This window comes from Anthonomus grandis, chromosome 19 (genome assembly GCF_022605725.1).
Source record: "Anthonomus grandis grandis chromosome 19, icAntGran1.3, whole genome shotgun sequence".
Classification (NCBI taxonomy): domain Eukaryota; kingdom Metazoa; phylum Arthropoda; class Insecta; order Coleoptera; family Curculionidae; genus Anthonomus; species Anthonomus grandis.
In genome coordinates this window covers 4,464,392-4,487,508 of record NC_065564.1, presented here as the reverse complement: position 1 = coordinate 4,487,508, position 23,117 = coordinate 4,464,392, and the positions used below count along the sequence as shown (strand labels likewise).

The following is a 23,117-nucleotide window of genomic DNA, read 5'->3' as shown; positions in this document are numbered from 1 at the left end:
GGTTTTTTGCCATTTTTACAAAATGGGTAATTTTCATAATTTGGGATAACTTTTTTACTATTAAAGATAGAGACATGAAACAAAAAGTGAAATGAAAAACCAATTAATTGGCACCTTTTATGTAGATACAATTTTTTCTGAAAAACTAACGGTTTTTGAGAAAAAGTGACAGTTAGGTTTTTTGCCATTTTTACAAATTGGGTGATTTTCATAATTTGGGATAACTTTTTTGCTATTAAAGCTAGAGACACGAAACAAGAAGTGAAATGGATAACCAATTAATTGGCACCTTTTATGTAGATACAATTTTTTCTGAAAAACTAACGGTTTTTGAGAAAAAGTGACATTTAGGTTTTTTGCCATTTTTACAAATTGGGTGATTTTCATAATTTGGGATAACTTTTTTGCTATTAAAGCTAGATATATGAAACAAAAAGTGAAATGGATAACCAATTAATTGGCACCTTTTATGTAGATACAATTTTTCTGAAAAACTAACGGTTTTTGAGAAAAAGTGACATTTAGGTTTTTTGCCATTTTTACAAATTGGGTGATTTTCACAATTTGGGATAACTTTCTAATTATTAAAGGTAGAGACATGAAATAAAAAGTGAAATGAAAAACCAATTAATTGGCACCTTTTATGTAGATACATTTTTTTCTGAAAAACTAACGGTTTTTGAGAAAACGTGACATTTAGGTTTTTTGCCATTTTTACAAGTTGGGTGATTTTCACAATTTGGGATAACTTTTTTGCTATTAAAGCTAGAGACATGAAACAAAAAGTGAAATGGATAACCAATTAATTGGCACTTTTTATGTAGATACAATTTTTTCTGAAAAACTAACGGTTTTTGAGAAAAAGTGACATTTAGGTTTTTTGCCATTTTTACAAGTTGGGTGATTTTCATAATTTGGGATAACTTTTTTGCTATTAAAGCTAGAGATATGAAACAAAAAGTGAAATGGATAACCAATTAATTGGCACCTTTTATGTAGATACAATTTTTTCTGAAAAACTAACGGTTTTTGAGAAAAAGTGACAGTTAGGTTTTTTGCCATTTTTACAAGGTGGGTGATTTTCGCAATTTCGGATAACTTTTTTACTATTAAAGCTAGAGACATGAAACAAAAAGTGAAATGAAAAACTAATTAATTGGCACCTTTTACCTAGATACATTTTTTTCTGAAAAACTAACGGTTTTTGATAAAAAGTGACATTTAGGTTTTTTGCCATTTTTACAAGTTGGGTGATTTTCACAATTTGGGATAACTTTTTTTCTATTAAAGCTAGAGACATGAAACAAAAAGTGAAATGGAAAACCACTTAATTGGCACCTTTTACCTAGATACAATTATTTCTGAAAAACTAACGGTTTTTGATAAAAAGTAACATTTAGGTTTTTTGCCATTTTTACATCTATATGGCTTGCACCAGTTCGTTTTCACTGTAAACTCGTTTGATCTTCGCGAGAAATGCTTCATCGTGTCCATATATATACATATAAATGGGCGTTTATCGTAATAATATTGCATTCGTTGACTTTCCTTTAAGACCAATTAAGTAAAATCTATGATCGTTTCTTTTTCAATTTGCTATTGCAGCACTTTCTTTCTAGGGGCTACAGGGCGCATATTTATAAATGAAAATTAAACAGCCAATCCAACAAACATATTTTTTGATTTATTTTAATAACGATATGTTTATCAATATTATTCAATACTCATGTCAATGTAAATGGAAATCTAATGCACAATATAGCTTTTAATGAAAGTGAGAATTTAATGCACGTCTTTTCTTGCAAAGATAGAGACATGAAACAAAAAGTGAAATGAAAAACGAATTAATTGCCACCTTTTATGTATATACACCATTTTATAAAAAACTAAGGGTTTTCGAGAAAAAGTGACATTTAGGGTTTTTGCCATTTTTACAATTTGGCTGATGTCCAAAATTTGGCATAATTTTTCTTCTATTAGAGATAGAGACATGAAGCAAAAAGTGAAGTGGAACACTAACTAATTTGCATTTTAAGAACTGTTTCTAAAGAAGCACCGATATCTTTATAGTTGTTGATTAATAAGCGAATGGCTTCAATCCTAGTGGTTAATCTAGTTGTAGACATTGCATGAAGAGACAGTTTCAGTTGGAACTTTTCACCTTGTTGGGCTAAGAGCATCTTGTAGAGTTTTTCACATAAAAATATGTACTCGCCTCGTGGTTTAGTTTCCATTGCATGAACGTCACAAATATTTGTATTACATGCACCACAAAACGATTAATTTAATGTAATATCTGTGACTCCAAAAAAATGTCTTGTATATGTTTGAAGCCTTGTCGTAACTTTGACCTCTTCTCATCAGTTGATCATCTCTTTGACTCGCCTTAAACCTTCCAAATCTCCTTTCGCAGAAGCCAACTCTGCCCTAACCAGATGCTTCACTCAACCCCCCGCACCGACAAAGGATAAAAAAAAATTAAATAAAAAAAATGGAGCGGCACAGCGGGGGCGGCGGCCCGCCCGCCCATTTACGCGGCCGCCCCGTCTCCGGCCTGGAGGCGGCGCACGCCAACGAGTACTTCGAGCCATTCCTGAACGCCGCCACCCTAAAAAACATCCTCGGCTACCATCGGGCGATGTGCGACCTCTTGCACCTGCGCCCCAACGTGTTCCCGCACTTCTACCCCAAACTGAGGGCGAACTTGACGTCGTGGCGCGCCAAGGCGCTCTGGAAAAAGTTCGACGCGCGCGCGTCGCACAAGTGCTACGGCAAAGGGAAGGCGTGCGCAGGTCTGCGCGTACTGGTGATCGGCGCGGGACCGTGCGGCCTGCGCACAGCCATCGAGGCGCAACTGTTGGGTGCTAAAGTGGTAAGTTTAAGTCGTGGGAACCCCCTCTAGTTTTCCACGGTGAAGTGTGTTCATGGTTTATCAGGTGGTAGTGGAGAAACGCGATCGTCTCTCTCGCAACAATGTGCTCCATCTGTGGCCTTTTGTCATCGAGGATCTGCGCATGTTGGGCGCGAAAAAGTTCTTCGGCAAGTTCTGCGCGGGGGCGATCGATCACATCAGCATCAGGCAGCTTCAGTGCATTTTACTGAAGGTGGCGCTGCTGCTGGGGGTTGAAATCCACACCGAGGTCAGCTTCGAGGGGCTAATCGAGCCTAGCGCGGCTGAAAGTGAGTTTTACTCACCTCGTTGGGGGAGTAACTAAATGTTTTTTTTATCTCCCTCTCGTAGAAACCGGTTGGAGGGGTCAGTTTAAACCGGAACAACATCCGGTGTCGCAGTACGAGTTTGACGTCATAATTGGGGCGGACGGCAAGCGTAACACCTTGCAAGGGTTCAAACGTAAAGAGTTCAGGGGGAAGTTGGCTATAGGTACGTCCTGTGGGAAATTCGGACTCGATAGGTTAAGGATTTTTGTGGTTTTTAGCGATCACCGCTAATTTTATCAATAAGAAGACGGAGGCGGAGGCACGGGTGGAGGAGATCAGCGGGGTGGCCTTCATTTTTAATCAAAAGTTCTTCAAGGAGCTGCAGGAGAAGACCAGGATCGACCTGGAGAATATCGTTTATTATAAGGACGACACGCATTATTTCGTCATGACTGCTAAGAAGGCCAGCTTGTTGGAAAAGGGGGTCATTAAACAGGTGAGTTTCGTAGGTCGAATACATCCTCAGGAGGTCCTGTGTCTTGTGGTGAAAAAGCCATCAATGTATAATATATAAAGCATTTTATTTTCCCAAAGATAAACAAGTTCACAATTCAATACTTTACAGCGAATTTGATTTTGGGACAACAGGTAGGCATCTTTTATGTAGATAAAAAAATTTTTTGCAATTTTTACAATTTGTATGATTTATAAAATTTGGCATAACTTTTCTTCTATTAGAGATAGAGACATGAAACAAATAGTGAAATGGAAACTAATTAATTGGTACCTTTTATGTATCTACAATATTTTTTGTAAAACTAATGGTTTCTGAGAAAAAGTCACATTTAGGTTTTTTGCCGTTTTTACAGTTTGGGTGATTTTCAGAACTTAGGCTAAGTTTGTTGCTATTTGAGGTAGGGACATGAAACAAAAAGTGAAATGGAAAACTAATTAATTGGCATCTTTTATGTATCTGTAACATTATTGGTATTAGTTATCTTATTGATATCTTTTACCTCAACATTAATTTCCAGGTCACTATTATAACAAATCAAGTCGATGATACCTTCACTATTTCTAATTAATCTGGTTGGCTGAAAAATATACTGGCTGATATTAAAAGCTTCCAAAATATTATTTAAGACATTAGTATTTGAAGAGTACCTCTTGACTTATTGACAAGCATGTCCAGAACTGCTACAACCCTTCAATTCTCGACTGTAGGACCTGGCTGACACCGAAAAACTCCTCGCTCTGGCCAACGTCGACCAAGAGCGACTCCACAGTTACGCCCGCGAGGCGGCTGACTTCAGCACCAACTACAAACTGCCCCATCTGGAGTTCGCCGTGAACCACTACGGCACCCCAGATGTCGCCATGTTCGATTTCACCTCGATGTATGCGGCCGACTACGCCAGCAAGGTGGTCGAAAGAAACGGCACGCGATTGCTGATGATTTTGGTGGGCGACAGTTTACTGGAGCCGTTTTGGCCGACGGGATCGGGGTGCGCCAGGGGTTTTCTGTCTTCTTTGGACGCCGCCTGGGCCATCCGGAGCTACTGCTCCGGTCAGATGACTCCGTTGGACGTTTTGGCCGAGAGGGAGTCGATTTATCGTTTACTCGCCCAAACCACCCCCGATAATCTGAATAAGGATTGGAAGGCTTATACTTTGGATCCTGCTACCAGGTATCAAGACTCGCTCGAATCTTTGTTTGTTCGGAGAGGTTAATCCATGCGCCCTCTTTAGGTATCCAAACTTAAACAAAAGGGTGGTCACCCCTCATCAAACGGTTTTCCTCTATGACACCGATAACCCTGAGGGTATCGATCGGATGAAACGCGCCTCCCTGGACTACATGGGGAGGCCGGAGCACGTGGCGAAGAAGAGGAGACGCGGTACGTGCCTCAATTCGACCTTTAAACCCTCCCCCCCAAAACGACCCTTGAATTTACAGGTAACGTGGATTCTGAGGTTTTACTCTCGTGGCTCTCTGAGCAGCTAAAAACGCACGAGGAAATTGAAATTTCCGATGTGAAGTCTGTGTTTGAAAACGGGAGGGTGCTGTGCGCCCTTATTCACCATTACCGACCCGATTTGCTAGACTACGGGGCCATCAAGGAGTGGGAAGCATCGCGTTGTAACCAGTTGGCCATGGACGTGCTGGAAAAGGAGCTGGGTAAGTCCCCCTTACCCTATTGGGGGTAAAAAATGTTTTTTTTTTTTTAAGTAAAACTTCTTTAGGCATGCTTGAGTTGGGGAGTAAGAAAATGTTAATGATATACAAAAAACTCTATAAACAGCAACACTCCATTGGGATTAGTTTGTGGCTATTTGAGGTAGAGACATGGAACCAAAAATTAAATGAAAAATTAATCAATTGGAATCATTTATGTATCTACAATTTTTCTTGAAAAACTAAGGGTTTTTGAGAGAAAATGGCATTTATGTCTTTTGCCATTTTTACAATATGGGTGATTTTCGTATATTGGTATAACTTTTTTAATATTAGAGATAGAGACATAAAACAAAAAGTGAAATGGAAAACTAATTAATTGGAATCTTTTATGTATCTGCAATTTTTTTTGAAAACCCAATGGTTTTTGAGAAAAAGTCACACTTATGTATTTTACCATTTTTATAATTTGGATGATTTTCGAAATTTAGGATAAGTTTGTTGCTATTTGAGATGGAAACATGAAACAAAAAGTGAAATAGAAAACTAATTAATTGGCACCTTTTATGTATCTACACCATTTTTTGATAAACTAGTGGTTTTTGAGAAAAAGTAACACTTAGGTCTGTTACCCATTTTTACAATTTGTGTGATTTTCAAAATTTGGGATAAGTTTGTTGCTATTTGAGGTGGAGACATGAAACAAAAAGTGTCATAAGAAACTAATTAATTGGAATCATTTATGTATCTACAATTTTTCTTGAAAAACTAAAGGTTTTTGAGAGAAAATGGCATTTATGTATTTTGCCATTTTTACAATATGGGTGATTTTCGTATATTGGTATAACTTTTTTAATATTAGAGATAGAGACATAAAACAAAAAGTGAAATGGAAAACTAATTAATTGGAATCTTTTATGTATCTACAATTTTTTTTGAAAACCCAATGGTTTTTGAGAAAAAGTCACACTTATGTATTTTACCATTTTTATAATTTGGATGATTTTCGAAATTTAGGATAAGTTTGTTGCTATTTGAGATGGAAACATGAAACAAAAAGTGAAATAGAAAACTAATTAATTGGCACCTTTTATGTATCTACACCATTTTTTGATAAACTAGTGGTTTTTGAGAAAAAGTAACACTTAGGTCTGTTACCCATTTTTACAATTTGTGTGATTTTCAAAATTTGGGATAAGTTTGTTGCTATTTGAGGTGGAGACATGAAACAAAAAGTGTCATAAGAAACTAATTAATTGGAATCATTTATGTATCTACAATTTTTCTTGAAAAACTAAAGGTTTTTGAGAGAAAATGGCATTTATGTATTTTTCCATTTTTACAATATGGGTGATTTTCGTATATTGGTATAACTTTTTTAATATTAGAGATAGAGACATAAAACAAAAAGTGAAATGGAAAACTAATTAATTGGAATCTTTTATGTATCTACAATTTTTTTTGAAAACCCAATGGTTTTTGAGAAAAAGTCACACTTATGTATTTTACCATTTTTATAATTTGGATGATTTTCGAAATTTAGGATAAGTTTGTTGCTATTTGAGATGGAAACATGAAACAAAAAGTGAAATAGAAAACTAATTAATTGGCACCTTTTATGTATCTACACCATTTTTTGATAAACTAGTGGTTTTTGAGAAAAAGTAACACTTAGGTCTGTTACCCATTTTTACAATTTGTGTGATTTTCATAATTTGGGATAAGTTTGTTGCTATTTGAGGTAGAGACATGAAACAAAAAGTGAAATAGAAAACTAATTAATTGGCACCTTTTATGTATCTACAACATTTTTTAAAAAACTAAAGGTTTCTGAGTAAAAGTGACATTTAGATTTTTTGCCATTTTTACAATTTCTGTGATTTCCAAAACTTAGTATAAGTTTGTTGCTACGTGAGGTAGAGACATGAAACAAAAAGTGAAATGCAAAGCTTTTTTTTGGCATCTTATATGTATTTATAATTTTACTTTTCAAAATGGCGTCCCGTTTGCTAGCGTTACCCGAACGGTGATTTCTTGATTATTTCGTTCTTGAACAATTTTATAAATGTTTGTTGTTCAATGTATCAATTATTCTACGTTTAACAGTGAATAAAATTATAAATTCATTTTAAGGTTCACATTTTGTGAATTTTCCAGGGGAATAATAAGAAATTATGGCAGAAAGTGATACATGAATATGAATAATTGTGCTCCAGGACCATCAACTTAGAAGAAATTACGCACGGAAATTGTGCTTAAATATACATGTGAATGGAGCTAAAGAAATTTTACTTCTGTCATGCGGTCTCAATTGCACTAATTTTTGAAAACTGGATTAGATTTAGAAATTGTTTTGAGTATTTTTTCTTTAATTTCTCGCAGGTTTATCCCCTTTTATGACCGGCGAGGAAATCACTCGCACCAACGACTACTTGGTAATGACCGCTTACCTCACTCAGGTGTACGATACGTTCAGGGGCGAGATTCCTCACATCAAGCATCCGAAACTGGTAAGTACCGCTTACCTTTTTTCAATTTTTGGCGCAAGTATAGATTTTTAGAAAAAAAAGGCGGTTTTGTCGAAAATTCCTCAGAAGTTTAGTGAGAAATCGCCTAAAAGTGGGTGCAAAGACGACTCGTACCCTCTGGTGCATAAAACGGGGGAAAAGGTCGTGAAAAAACGACCTAAAGTCCCTAAAATAGCGATTAATCCGCCCCTGCAAACCCTTAGCGAGAGAACGGTGTTGCCCCGTAACGTTGGCAGCCTTAAGAGTGTGAAAAAGAGGGAGTTTTTTGATTTGACTTATAATGCCGAGGTTCCTAGAGGTACCATACTTAACCAATTCCAGTTTTTCCTGAATTTCCTTTAATTTGCCTTCGAATTCTTCGGTTTAATATTTTATACTTTCTTGATTTCCTTAAGTTTTCTATTTGATTTATACTTGATATAATTGTTTAAAAAACGCCAAATATTCATCAATTATTTGTCCCCTTTTTAGAACATAAACCGAAAAAAGTCTCGTCAAGAAACGTGTGCCTCTCAGTGAACCTGCTGGAGAAAAAACCCCCGAAACCCAAAAAGAAATTAATTAAAAAGGCCAAACTGGCCGCCATCCCCGAAAAAACCGAAGAAAAATGCCCTCAAAACCCCGAACTAACCCCCAAAAAAACCCTAAACGTCTTCCATTGCCACACGTTTATAACTACAAAAGACTCGTTCGAGTCCCTGGGGTTCCCGGACGTCCCGGTAAGGATTCCTTATCAGGACACCCAAAACCCGTTGGAAATCCCCTCGAAAACTCCCCTAGAAAACAAAAACTCAACTTCCAAACCCCAATTGGGCCTAAAAAGGTTCAGCCCCCTGGAACTGATCAGGAAACATCTGAGAATAAAAAAGGCGCGAATCGAGGAGGTTTTGAATAAGACGGAAGTGCCTCCCGCGGAACCGGAAGTGATCGAGAAAACTAGTTCGGTGTGTAGCAGCCAGGAAACGATTAACATTGAGATTATCCACGCGGGAAATGACGACATAACGAGGCAAAATGTGTTTTACGAGTCCTCGAAGCGGCTGGTGAAAATCACCTCCAGGAATTTCGTTTCTAAAGAGACAATGACGCGGAAGGACGGTAGTTTTGTGGTCCAGAAGATTTTTGAAAATGACAATTTTCAAAATTTTTCGGGAAGTAAAGGGGCATCGTCTAATGGGAGGTTGGAGGCCCGGAGGTTTCCGGGTTTTAAAAGGAAACCGTTGGTTGAAAGTATGTTTTTCATATTTGGGTGATTTTCAAAATTTGGGATAAGTTTGTTGCTATTAGTGGTAGAAATATGAAACAAAAAGTGAAATTGAAAACTAATTAATTGGAACCTTTTATGTATCTACAGGTTTTTTTGAAAAACTAAGGGTTTTTGAGTAAAGGTGACATTTAGGTTATTTGCCATTTTTACAATATGGGTGATTTTCAAAATTTAGGATAAGTTTGTTGCTATTAGTGGTAGAGATATGAAACAAAAAGTGAAATTGAAAACTAATTAATTGGAACCTTTTATGCGTCTACAAGTTTTTTTGAAAAACTAAGGGTTTTTGAGAAAAGGTGACATTTAGGTTATTTGCCATTTTTACAATTTGGGTGATTTTCAAAATTTAGGATAAGTTTGTTGCTATTAGTGGTAGAGATATGAAACAAAAAGTGAAATGGAAAACTAATTAATTGGAACCTTTTATGCGTCTACAAGTTTTTTTGAAAAACTAAGAGTTTTTGAGAAAAGGTGACATTTAGGTTATTTGCCATTTTTACAATTTGGGTGATTTTCAAAATTTAGGATAAGTTTGTTGCTATTAGTGGTAGAGATATGAAACAAAAAGTGAAATTGAAAACTAATTAATTGGAACCTTTTATGTATCTACAAGTTTTTTTGAAAAACTAAGGGTTTTTGAGTAAAGGTGACATTTAGGTTATTTGCCATTTTTACAATATGGGTGATTTTCAAAATTTAGGATAAGTTTGTTGCTATTAGTGGTAGAGATATGAAACAAAAAGTGAAATTGAAAACTAATTAATTGGAACCTTTTATGTATCTACAAGTTTTTTTGAAAAAATAAGGGTTTTTGAGTAAAGGTGACATTTAGGTTATTTGCCATATTTACATTTTGGGTGATTTTCAAAATTTAGGATAAGTTTGTTGCTATTAGTGGTAGAGATATGAAACAAAAAGTGAAATTGAAAACTAATTAATTGGAACCTTTTATGTATCTACAAGTTTTTTTGAAAAACTAAGGGTTTTTGAGTAAAGGTGACATTTAGTTTATTTGCCATTTTCACAATTTGGGTGATTTTCAAAATTTAGGATAAGTTTGTTGCTATTAGTGGTAGAGATATGAAACAAAAAGTGAAATTGAAAACTAATTAATTGGAACCTCTTATGTATCTACAAGTTTTTTTGAAAAAATAAGGGTTTTTGAGTAAAGGTGACATTTAGGTTATTTGCCATATTTACATTTTGGGTGATTTTCAAAATTTAGGATAAGTTTGTTGCTATTAGTGGTAGAGATATGAAACAAAAAGTGAAATGATAAACTAATTAATTGGAACCTTTTATGTACTTACAATTTTTTTTGAAAAATTAATGGTTTTTGAGAAAAAGTGACATTTATGTATTTTACCATTTTTACAATATGGGTGATTTTCACAAATTGGGATAACTTTTTAACTATTAAAGATAGAGACGTGAAACAAAAAGTGAAATAGAAAACTAATTAATGGGCACGTTTTCTATACCGACAAAAATTTTGGGAAACCCAAGGGTTCTTGAGAAAAATTTAATTAAAACTTCCTAATTCAACTTTTACCACATCCAAACTGGATCACGCGAATATTTCAAGGTACCCCCCACCTGAACAAACACCAGACCGCCGTCAAACCGTCCCGTCACTGTCAGACATGTCAAATTCGTGAAAATTTCCAAGAAAATAATAATCGGGTTTACGAGGGTCATTCGGGAGACATGCCTGGGAACGACGGCGACAAAATTGCGAAGAGGAGTAAAACCATGACTTTCCGGGAGACAGACGGGGACATTTTCTCCCCGCAGGTCTACGGTCGGGTTCAAAACTGGATCAGGAGACACGATTTTCAGGAGGGAGACCACGAACCGAACTTTGACGAGCCTACGGTCAGTTGAATCGTTGGAAAAAAACGCGGTTTTTTAGGGGGTTATTTTGGGGTTTCACCTCTTGTTTCCCTCTCAGGCTTTGGCCTCGTGCAAGACAAGGTCGACTGAGTATGACGGGGTGAAGGTGGAGCAACGCACCGAAGTGATTAAGTGTATGGAGGAAAACTCCTCACACGAAGACCTCCGGGACTTGGTTAAACCGGCGAAACGCGCCTCAAAGTTAAAAATTCCCAAGCAACGCTCGAGGGGCTCCAACGTCCCTAAACCGGTCAGCAAGTACAGCCAGTTTAACCTTAAAAGTCAGTCGGCCCCCCCTGTTGAGTTCGCCGTTATTATGGAGGGAAATGAGCCTGTATGTGCCTTTTTTAACCCTTAAAAGATATTGTTTACTTAGCTTTCGTTTGACAAAATCAGTTCATTATTTATCAAAATATTTGGATGTTTGTATAGCCTTTGACCGTGTCAATTTATTGAAGGACTATTGTACAAATCCAGAAAAAATCCCTTAATTTTCCCCTCAGGAACTGCCGGAAAACGTGACGAAACCGAGCGAGTTCTCGATAAAATCGATAAAAACCCATCAGCCTCCCCTGTTCCCGATAACGACGGGGCCTCCCTCCAGACCTTCCAGTCGTCACAAGAGACACGCCGACTTGATCCAAACGAAACCTGGAAGCCTGGACCGGAAGCAGCGCAAGAAACGCGCGACTTTGGAACGGACTGGACCGAGTGTGGTAAGTTGACTCGCCGCACCGCCCCTCCCCTTGCTCCTGGTCCTCGTTCCCTGCCGAATCCTCAAACTCTTCTTTCAGATCGGCAAAATTCTTTGGAATTTTGCGAATGTCCTTGCGGTGTTCCTGCTGATAACCGCCTTCGATCAGTTGGTGAATCCGGCCGTGTACGAGACGCCTGACACTTCGTTCGCGGGGATTTGGGTATAGGGTTGAAAAAAAATTAATTAGTCGTAAATAAAATGGGGTTGTTTTATTTCGATGGTGTATGAAAGACTGAGGATGATTGATTTCTTTTAAACGCCTTAGGTACTTACCAATTTTGTTTTTTTTTATGTGAAAAACTTTGCTTTTGGGGGACAAATTCTGTTCTATTGTACGTAGAGAGTTGATTTAAAAACTACCGGGAAGGAAATCATTAATTATAATAGTGTGGAAAGTTTCAAGAGCTTACCCCCAAAAAAGTCAAAATTTTGGCCAATTTTGGTTTTTTTCATATGAAAAACTTTGCTTTTGAGGGACAAATTCTGTTCTATTCTACGTAGAGAGTTGATTTAAAAACTACCAGTAAGGAAATCATTAATTATAATAATCTGAAAAGTTTCAAGAGCTTACTCTAAAAAAAAGTCAAAATTTTGGCCACTTTTCGTTTTTTCATATGAAAAACTTTGCTTTTGGGGGACAAATTCTGTTCTATTGTATGTAGAGAGTTGATTTAAAAACTACCAGTAAGGAAATCATTAATTATAACAATCTGGAAAGTTTCAAGGATCTACTCTAAAAAAAAGTCAAAATTTTGACCAATTTTGGTTTTTTTCATATGAAAAACTTTGCTTTTCTGGGACAAATTCTGTTCTATTGTACGTAGAGAGTTGATTTAAAAACTACCAGTAAGGAAATCATTAATTATAACAATCTGGAAAGTTTCAAGAGCTTACTCTAAAAAAAAGTCAAAATTTTGGGCAATTTTGGTTTTTTTCATATAAAAAACTTTGCTTTTGGGGGACAAATTCTGTTCTATTGTACGTAGAGAGTTGATTTAAAAACTACCAGTAAGGAAATCATTAATTATAACAATCTGGAAAGTTTCAAGGATCTACTCCAAAAAAAAGTCAAAATTTTGGCCACTTTTCGTTTTTTTCATATGAAAAACTTTGCTTTTGGGGGACAAATTCTGTTCTATTATACGTAGAGAGTTGATTTAAAAACTACCAGTAAGGAAATCATTAATTATAACAATCTGGAAAGTTTCAAGGATCTACTCCAAAAAAAAGTCAAAATTTTGACCAATTTTGGTTTTTTTCATATGAAAAACTTTGCTTTTGGGGGACAAATTCTGTTCTATTGTATGTAGAGAGTTGATTTAAAAACTACCAGTAAGGAAATCATTAAATATAACAATCTGGAAAGTTTCAAGGATCTACTCCAAAAAAAAGTCGAAATTTTGACCAATTTTGGTTTTTTTCATATGAAAAACTTTGCTTTTGGGGGACAAATTCTGTTCTATTATACGTAGAGAGTTGATTTAAAAACTACCAGTAAGAAAATGGTTAATTATAACAATCTGGAAAGTTTCAAGAGCTTACTCTAAAAAAAAGTCAAAATTTTGGGCAATTTTGGTTTTTTTCATACAAAAAACTTTGCTTTTGGGGGACAAATTCTGTTCTATTGCACTTAGAGAGTTGATTTAAAAACTGCCAGTAAGGAAAGCATTAATTATAACAATCTGGAAAGTTTCAAGGATCTACTCCAAAAAAAAGTCAAAATTTTGGCCACTTTTCGTTTTTTTCATATGAAAAACTTTGCTTTTGGGGGACAAATTCTGTTCTATTATACGTAGAGAGTTGATTTAAAAACTACCAGTAAGGAAATCATTAATTATAACAATCTGGAAAGTTTCAAGGATCTACTCCAAAAAAAAGTCAAAATTTTGACCAATTTTGGTTTTTTTCATATGAAAAACTTTACTTTTCTGGGACAAATTCTGTTCTATTGTACGTAGAGAGTTGATTTAAAAACTACCAGTAAGAAAATGGTTAATTATAACAATCTGGAAAGTTTCAAGAGCTTACTCTAAAAAAAAGTCAAAATTTTGGGCAATTTTGGTTTTTTTCATATAAAAAAACTTTGCTTTTGGGAGACAAATTCTGTTCTATTGTACGTAGAGAGTTGATTTAAAAACTACCAGTAAGGAAATCATTAATTATAACAATCTGGAAAGTTTCAAGGATCTACTCCAAAAAAAAGTCAAAATTTTGACCAATTTTGGTTTTTTTCATATGAAAAACTTTGCTTTTCTGGGACAAATTCTGTTCTATTGTACGTAGAGAGTTGATTTAAAAACTACCAGTAAGAAAATGGTTAATTATAACAATCTGGAAAGTTTCAAGAGCTTACTCTAAAAAAAAGTCAAAATTTTGGGCAATTTTGGTTTTTTTTCATACAAAAAACTTTGCTTTTGGGGGACAAATTCTGTTCTATTGCACTTAGAGAGTTGATTTAAAAACTACCAGTAAGGAAATCATTAATTATAACAATCTGGAAAGTTTCAAGGATCTACTCTAAAAAAAAGTCAAAATTTTGGCCACTTTTCGTTTTTTTCATATGAAAAACTTTGCTTTTGGGGGACAAATTCTGTTCTATTATACGTAGAGAGTTGATTTAAAAACTACCAGTAAGGAAATCATTAATTATAACAATCTGGAAAGTTTCAAGGATCTACTCCAAAAAAAAGTCAAAATTTTGACCAATTTTGGTTTTTTTCATATGAAAAACTTTGCTTTTGGGGGACAAATTCTGTTCTATTGTATGTAGAGAGTTGATTTAAAAACTACCAGTAAGGAAATCATTAATTATAACAATCTGGAAAGTTTCAAGAGCTTACTCTAAAAAAAAGCCAAAATTTTGGCCACTTTTCGTTTTTTTCATATGAAAAACCTTGATTTTGGGGGACAAATTCTGTTCTATTGTACGTAGAGAGTTGATTTAAAAACTACCAGTAAGGAAATCATTAAATATAACAATCTGGAAAGTTTCAAGGATCTACTCCAAAAAAAGTCAAAATTTTGGGCAATTTTGGTTTTTTTCATATAAAAAACTTTGCTTTTGGGGGACAAATTCTGTTCTATTGTACGTAGAGAGTTGATTTAAAAACTACCAGTAAGGAAATCATTAATTATAACTATCTGGAAAGTTTCAAGAGCTTACTCTAAAAAAAAGTCAAAATTTTGGGCAATTTTGGTTTTTTTCATATAAAAAACTTTGCTTTTCTGAGACAAATTCTGTTCTATTGTACGTAGAGAGTTGATTTAAAAACTACCAGTAAGGAAATCATTAATTATAACTATCTGGAAAGTTTCAAGAGCTTACTCTAAAAAAAAGCCAAAATTTTGGCCACTTTTCGTTTTTTTCATATGAAAAACCTTGCTTTTGGGGGACAAATTCTGTTCTATTGTATGTAGAGAGTTGATTTAAAAACTACCAGTAAGGAAATCGTTAGTTATAACAATCTGGAAAGTTTCAAGAGCTTACTCTAAAAAAAAGCCAAAATTTTGGCCACTTTTCGTTTTTTTCATATGAAAAACCTTGATTTTGGGGGACAAATTCTGTTCTATTGTACGTAGAGAGTTGATTTAAAAACTACCAGTAAGGAAATCATTAATTATAACTATCTGGAAAGTTTCAAGAGCTTACTCTAAAAAAAAGTCAAAATTTTGGGCAATTTTGGTTTTTTTCATATAAAAAACTTTGCTTTTCTGAGACAAATTCTGTTCTATTGTACGTAGAGAGTTGATTTAAAAACTACCAGTAAGGAAATCATTAAATATAACAATCTGGAAAGTTTCAAGGATCTACTCCAAAAAAAGTCAAAATTTTGACCAATTTTGGTTTTTTTCATATTAAAAACTTTGCTTTTGGGGGACAAATTCTGTTCTATTGTATGTAGAGAGTTGATTTAAAAACTACCAGTAAGGAAATCGTTAGTTATAACAATCTGGAAAGTTTCAAGAGCTTACTCTAAAAAAAAGCCAAAATTTTGGCCACTTTTCGTTTTTTTCATATGAAAAACCTTGATTTTGGGGGACAAATTCTGTTCTATTGTACGTAGAGAGTTGATTTAAAAACTACCAGTAAGGAAATCATTAAATATAACAATCTGGAAAGTTTCAAGGATCTACTCCAAAAAAAGTCAAAATTTTGGGCAATTTTGGTTTTTTTCATATAAAAAACTTTGCTTTTGGGGGACAAATTCTGTTCTATTGTACGTAGAGAGTTGATTTAAAAACTACCAGTAAGGAAATCATTAATTATAACTATCTGGAAAGTTTCAAGAGCTTACTCTAAAAAAAAGTCAAAATTTTGGGCAATTTTGGTTTTTTTCATATAAAAAACTTTGCTTTTCTGAGACAAATTCTGTTCTATTGTACGTAGAGAGTTGATTTAAAAACTACCAGTAAGGAAATCATTAATTATAACTATCTGGAAAGTTTCAAGAGCTTACTCTAAAAAAAAGCCAAAATTTTGGCCACTTTTCGTTTTTTTCATATGAAAAACCTTGCTTTTGGGGGACAAATTCTGTTCTATTGTATGTAGAGAGTTGATTTAAAAACTACCAGTAAGGAAATCGTTAGTTATAACAATCTGGAAAGTTTCAAGAGCTTACTCTAAAAAAAAGCCAAAATTTTGGCCACTTTTCGTTTTTTTCATATGAAAAACCTTGATTTTGGGGGACAAATTCTGTTCTATTGTACGTAGAGAGTTGATTTAAAAACTACCAGTAAGGAAATCATTAATTATAACTATCTGGAAAGTTTCAAGAGCTTACTCTAAAAAAAAGTCAAAATTTTGGGCAATTTTGGTTTTTTTCATATAAAAAACTTTGCTTTTCTGAGACAAATTCTGTTCTATTGTACGTAGAGAGTTGATTTAAAAACTACCAGTAAGGAAATCATTAATTATAACTATCTGGAAAGTTTCAAGAGCTTACTCTAAAAAAAAGCCAAAATTTTGGCCACTTTTCGTTTTTTTCATATGAAAAACCTTGCTTTTGGGGGACAAATTCTGTTCTATTGTACGTAGAGAGTTGATTTAAAAACTACCAGTAAGGAAATCATTAAATATAACAATCTGGAAAGTTTCAAGGATCTACTCCAAAAAAAGTCAAAATTTTGACCAATTTTGGTTTTTTTCATATTAAAAACTTTGCTTTTGGGGGACAAATTCTGTTCTATTGTATGTAGAGAGTTGATTTAAAAACTACCAGTAAGGAAATCATTAATTATAACAATCTGGAAAGTTTCAAGAGCTTACTCTAAAAAAAAGTCAAAATTTTGGGCAATTTTGGTTTTTTTCATATGAAAAACTTTGCTTTTGGGGGACAAATTCTGTTCTATTGTACGTAGAGAGTTGATTTAGAAACTACCAGTAAGGAAATCGTTAATTATATCAATCTGGAAAGTTTCAAGAGCTTACTCCAAAAAAAAGTCAAAATTTTGGCCATTTTTCGTTTTTTTCATATGAAAAACTTTGCTTTTGGGGTACAAATTCTGTTCTATTGTACATAGAGAGTCGATTTAAAAACTATTAGTAAGGAAATCATTAATTATAACAATTTGGAAAGTTTCAAGAGCTTACTCTAAAAAAAAGTCAAAATTTTGGCCACTTTTCGTTTTTTTCATATGAAAAACTTTGCTTTTGGGGGACAAATTCTGTTCTATTGTACATAGAGAGTCGATTTAAAAACTACCAGTAAGGAAATCATTAATTATAACAATCTGGAAAGTTTCAAGAGCTTACTCTAAAAAAAAGTCAAAATTTTGGCCACTTTTCGTTTTTTTCATATGAAAAACTTTGCTTTTGGGGGACAAATTCTGTTCTATTGTATGTAGAGAGTTGATTTAAAAACTACCAGTAAGGAAATCATTAATTATAACAATCTGGAAAGTTTCAAGGATCTACTCCAAAAAAAAGTCAAAATTTTGACCAATTTTGGTTTTTTTCATATGAAAAACTTTGCTTTTGGGGGACAAATTCTGTTCTATTGTACATAGAGAGTTGATTTAAAAACTACCAGTAAGGACATCATTAATTATAACAATCTGGAAAGTTTCAAGGATCTACTCCAAAAAAAAGTCAAAATTTTGACCAATTTTGGTTTTTTTCATATGACAAACTTTGCTTTTCTGGGACAAATTCTGTTCTATTGTACGTAGAGAGTTGATTTAAAAACTACCAGTAAGGAAATCGTTAATTATAACTATCTGGAAAGTTTCAAGAGCTTACTCTAAAAAAAAGTCAAAATTTTGGGCAATTTTGGTTTTTTTCATATGAAAAACTTTGCTTTTCTGGGACAAATTCTGTTCTATTGTACGTAGAGAGTTGATTTAAAAACTACCAGTAAGGAAATCGTTAATTATAACTATCTGGAAAGTTTCAAGAGCTTACTCTAAAAAAAAGTCAAAATTTTGGGCAATTTTGGTTTTTTTCATATAAAAAACTTTGCTTTTGGGGGACAAATTCTGTTCTATTGTACGTAGAGAGTTGATTTAAAAACTACCAGTAAGGAAATCATTAATTATAACAATCTAGAAAGTTTCAAGGATCTACTCCAAAAAAAAGTCAAAATTTTGACCAATTTTGGTTTTTTTCATATGAAAAACTTTGCTTTTCTGGGACAAATTCTGTTCTATTGTACGTAGAGAGTTGATTTAAAAACTACCAGTAAGGAAATCATTAATTATAATAATCTAGAAAGTTTCAAGGATCTACTCCAAAAAAAAGTCAAAATTTTGACCAATTTTGGTTTTTTTCATATGAAAAACTTTGCTTTTCTGGGACAAATTCTGTTCTATTGTACGTAGAGAGTTGATTTAAAAACTACCAGTAAGGAAATCGTTAATTATAACTATCTGGAAAGTTTCAAGAGCTTACTCTAAAAAAAAGTCAAAATTTTGGGCAATTTTGGTTTTTTTCATATAAAAAACTTTGCTTTTCTGGGACAAATTCTGTTCTATTGTACGTAGAGAGTTGATTTAAAAACTACCAGTAAGGAAATCATTAATTATAACAATCTGGAAAGTTTCAAGAGCTTACTCTAAAAAAAAGTCAAAATTTTGGGCAATTTTGGTTTTTTTCATATAAAAAACTTTGCTTTTCTGGGACAAATTCTTTTCTATTGTACGTAGAGAGTTGATTTAAAAACTACCAGTAAGGAAATCATTAATTATAACAATCTGGAAAGATTCAAGGATCTACTCCAAAAAAAAGTCAAAATTTTGGCCACTTTTCGTTTTTTTCATATGAAAAACTTTGCTTTTGGGGGACAAATTCTGTTCTATTATACGTAGAGAGTTGATTTAAAAACTACCAGTAAGGAAAGCATTAATTATAACAATCTGGAAAGTTTCAAGGATCTACTCCAAAAAAAAGTCAAAATTTTGGCCACTTTTCGTTTTTTTCATATGAAAAACTTTGCTTTTGGGGGACAAATTCTGTTCTATTGTACGTAGAGAGTTGATTTAGAAACTACCAGTAAGGAAATCATTAATTATAACAATCTGGAAAGTTTCAAGGATCTACTCCAAAAAAAAGTCAAAATTTTGACCAATTTTGGTTTTTTTCATATGAAAAACTTTGCTTTTGGGGGACAAATTCTGTTCTATTGTATGTAGAGAGTTGATTTAAAAACTACCAGTAAGGAAATCGTTAGTTATAACAATCTGGAAAGTTTCAAGAGCTTACTCTAAAAAAAAGCCAAAATTTTGGCCACTTTTCGTTTTTTTCATATGAAAAACCTTGATTTTGGGGGACAAATTCTGTTCTATTGTACGTAGAGAGTTGATTTAAAAACTACCAGTAAGGAAATCATTAAATATAACAATCTGGAAAGTTTCAAGGATCTACTCCAAAAAAAGTCAAAATTTTGGGCAATTTTGGTTTTTTTCATATAAAAAACTTTGCTTTTGGGGGACAAATTCTGTTCTATTGTACGTAGAGAGTTGATTTAAAAACTACCAGTAAGGAAATCATTAATTATAACTATCTGGAAAGTTTCAAGAGCTTACTCTAAAAAAAAGCCAAAATTTTGGCCACTTTTCGTTTTTTTCATATGAAAAACCTTGCTTTTGGGGGACAAATTCTGTTCTATTGTACGTAGAGAGTTGATTTAAAAACTACCAGTAAGGAAATCATTAATTATAACAATCTAGAAAGTTTCAAGGATCTACTCCAAAAAAAAGTCAAAATTTTGACCAATTTTGGTTTTTTTCATATGAAAAACTTTGCTTTTCTGGGACAAATTCTGTTCTATTGTACGTAGAGAGTTGATTTAAAAACTACCAGTAAGGAAATCGTTAATTATAACTATCTGGAAAGTTTCAAGAGCTTACTCTAAAAAAAAGTCAAAATTTTGGGCAATTTTGGTTTTTTTCATATAAAAAACTTTGCTTTTGGGGGACAAATTCTGTTCTATTGTACGTAGAGAGTTGATTTAAAAACTACCAGTAAGGAAATCATTAATTATAACAATCTAGAAAGTTTCAAGGATCTACTCCAAAAAAAAGTCAAAATTTTGACCAATTTTGGTTTTTTTCATATGAAAAACTTTGCTTTTCTGGGACAAATTCTGTTCTATTGTACGTAGAGAGTTGATTTAAAAACTACCAGTAAGGAAATCGTTAATTATAACTATCTGGAAAGTTTCAAGAGCTTACTCTAAAAAAAAGTCAAAATTTTGGGCAATTTTGGTTTTTTTCATATAAAAAACTTTGCTTTTCTGGGACAAATTCTGTTCTATTGTACGTAGAGAGTTGATTTAAAAACTACCAGTAAGGAAATCATTAATTATAACAATCTGGAAAGTTTCAAGAGCTTACTCTAAAAAAAAGTCAAAATTTTGGGCAATTTTGGTTTTTTTCATATAAAAAACTTTGCTTTTCTGGGACAAATTCTTTTCTATTGTACGTAGAGAGTTGATTTAAAAACTACCAGTAAGGAAATCATTAATTATAACAATCTGGAAAGATTCAAGGATCTACTCCAAAAAAAAGTCAAAATTTTGGCCACTTTTCGTTTTTTTCATATGAAAAACTTTGCTTTTGGGGGACAAATTCTGTTCTATTATACGTAGAGAGTTGATTTAAAAACTACCAGTAAGGAAAGCATTAATTATAACAATCTGGAAAGTTTCAAGGATCTACTCCAAAAAAAAGTCAAAATTTTGGCCACTTTTCGTTTTTTTCATATGAAAAACTTTGCTTTTGGGGGACAAATTCTGTTCTATTGTACGTAGAGAGTTGATTTAGAAACTACCAGTAAGGAAATCATTAATTATAACAATCTGGAAAGTTTCAAGGATCTACTCCAAAAAAAAGTCAAAATTTTGACCAATTTTGGTTTTTTTCATATGAAAAACTTTGCTTTTGGGGGACAAATTCTGTTCTATTGTATGTAGAGAGTTGATTTAAAAACTACCAGTAAGGAAATCGTTAGTTATAACAATCTGGAAAGTTTCAAGAGCTTACTCTAAAAAAAAGCCAAAATTTTGGCCACTTTTCGTTTTTTTCATATGAAAAACCTTGATTTTGGGGGACAAATTCTGTTCTATTGTACGTAGAGAGTTGATTTAAAAACTACCAGTAAGGAAATCATTAAATATAACAATCTGGAAAGTTTCAAGGATCTACTCCAAAAAAAGTCAAAATTTTGGGCAATTTTGGTTTTTTTCATATAAAAAACTTTGCTTTTGGGGGACAAATTCTGTTCTATTGTACGTAGAGAGTTGATTTAAAAACTACCAGTAAGGAAATCATTAATTATAACTATCTGGAAAGTTTCAAGAGCTTACTCTAAAAAAAAGCCAAAATTTTGGCCACTTTTCGTTTTTTTCATATGAAAAACCTTGCTTTTGGGGGACAAATTCTGTTCTATTGTACGTAGAGAGTTGATTTAAAAACTACCAGTAAGGAAATCATTAAATATAACAATCTGGAAAGTTTCAAGGATCTACTCCAAAAAAAGTCAAAATTTTGACCAATTTTGGTTTTTTTCATATTAAAAACTTTGCTTTTGGGGGACAAATTCTGTTCTATTGTATGTAGAGAGTTGATTTAAAAACTACCAGTAAGGAAATCATTAATTATAACAATCTGGAAAGTTTCAAGAGCTTACTCTAAAAAAAAGTCAAAATTTTGGGCAATTTTGGTTTTTTTCATATGAAAAACTTTGCTTTTGGGGGACAAATTCTGTTCTATTGTACGTAGAGAGTTGATTTAGAAACTACCAGTAAGGAAATCGTTAATTATATCAATCTGGAAAGTTTCAAGAGCTTACTCCAAAAAAAAGTCAAAATTTTGGCCATTTTTCGTTTTTTTCATATGAAAAACTTTGCTTTTGGGGTACAAATTCTGTTCTATTGTACATAGAGAGTCGATTTAAAAACTATTAGTAAGGAAATCATTAATTATAACAATTTGGAAAGTTTCAAGAGCTTACTCTAAAAAAAAGTCAAAATTTTGGCCACTTTTCGTTTTTTTCATATGAAAAACTTTGCTTTTGGGGGACAAATTCTGTTCTATTGTACATAGAGAGTCGATTTAAAAACTACCAGTAAGGAAATCATTAATTATAACAATCTGGAAAGTTTCAAGAGCTTACTCTAAAAAAAAGTCAAAATTTTGGCCACTTTTCGTTTTTTTCATATGAAAAACTTTGCTTTTGGGGGACAAATTCTGTTCTATTGTATGTAGAGAGTTGATTTAAAAACTACCAGTAAGGAAATCATTAATTATAACAATCTGGAAAGTTTCAAGGATCTACTCCAAAAAAAAGTCAAAATTTTGACCAATTTTGGTTTTTTTCATATGAAAAACTTTGCTTTTCTGGGACAAATTCTGTTCTATTGTACGTAGAGAGTTGATTTAAAAACTACCAGTAAGGAAATCGTTAATTATAACTATCTGAAAAGTTTCAAGAGCTTACTCTAAAAAAAAGTCAAAATTTTGGGCAATTTTGGTTTTTTTCATATAAAAAACTTTGCTTTTGGGGGACAAATTCTGTTCTATTGTACGTAAAGAGTTGATTTAAAAACTACCAGTAAGGAAATCATTTATTATAACAATCTGGAAAGTTTCAAGAGCTTACTCTAAAAAAAAGTCAAAATTTTGGGCAATTTTGGTTTTTTTCATATAAAAAACTTTGCTTTTGGGGGACAAATTCTGTTCTATTGTACGTAGAGAGTTGATTTAAAAACTACCAGTAAGGAAATCATTAATTATAACAATCTAGAAAGTTTCAAGGATCTACTCCAAAAAAAAGTCAAAATTTTGACCAATTTTGGTTTTTTTCATATGAAAAACTTTGCTTTTCTGGGACAAATTCTGTTC

General features: G+C 33.2%; 1 protein-coding gene across 19 annotated transcripts in view; it reads left to right on the top strand.

Moving 5' to 3' along the window:
- LOC126747673 (F-actin-monooxygenase Mical) overlaps positions 1 to 23,117 on the top strand; it is a 68,737-nt gene that overhangs the window by 4,736 nt on the left and 40,884 nt on the right. For 17 of the 19 annotated variants that reach the window (XM_050456443.1, XM_050456441.1, XM_050456434.1 and 14 more), the window contains exons 2-14: positions 2,414 to 2,872; positions 2,937 to 3,180; positions 3,242 to 3,382; positions 3,438 to 3,655; positions 4,384 to 4,847; positions 4,909 to 5,057; positions 5,117 to 5,338; positions 7,718 to 7,845; positions 7,897 to 8,161; positions 8,335 to 9,093; positions 10,716 to 11,005; positions 11,082 to 11,357; positions 11,527 to 11,739. In XM_050456443.1, coding sequence (XP_050312400.1) covers positions 2,492 to 2,872; positions 2,937 to 3,180; positions 3,242 to 3,382; positions 3,438 to 3,655; positions 4,384 to 4,847; positions 4,909 to 5,057; positions 5,117 to 5,338; positions 7,718 to 7,845; positions 7,897 to 8,161; positions 8,335 to 9,093; positions 10,716 to 11,005; positions 11,082 to 11,357; positions 11,527 to 11,739 — 3,750 coding nt within the window. In that variant the 5' untranslated portion in view covers positions 2,414 to 2,491. The remainder of the gene's footprint in view (positions 1 to 2,413; positions 2,873 to 2,936; positions 3,181 to 3,241; positions 3,383 to 3,437; positions 3,656 to 4,383; positions 4,848 to 4,908; positions 5,058 to 5,116; positions 5,339 to 7,717; positions 7,846 to 7,896; positions 8,162 to 8,334; positions 9,094 to 10,715; positions 11,006 to 11,081; positions 11,358 to 11,526; positions 11,740 to 23,117) is intronic. The other 2 variants (XM_050456442.1, XM_050456446.1) reach the window with 2 other exon arrangements.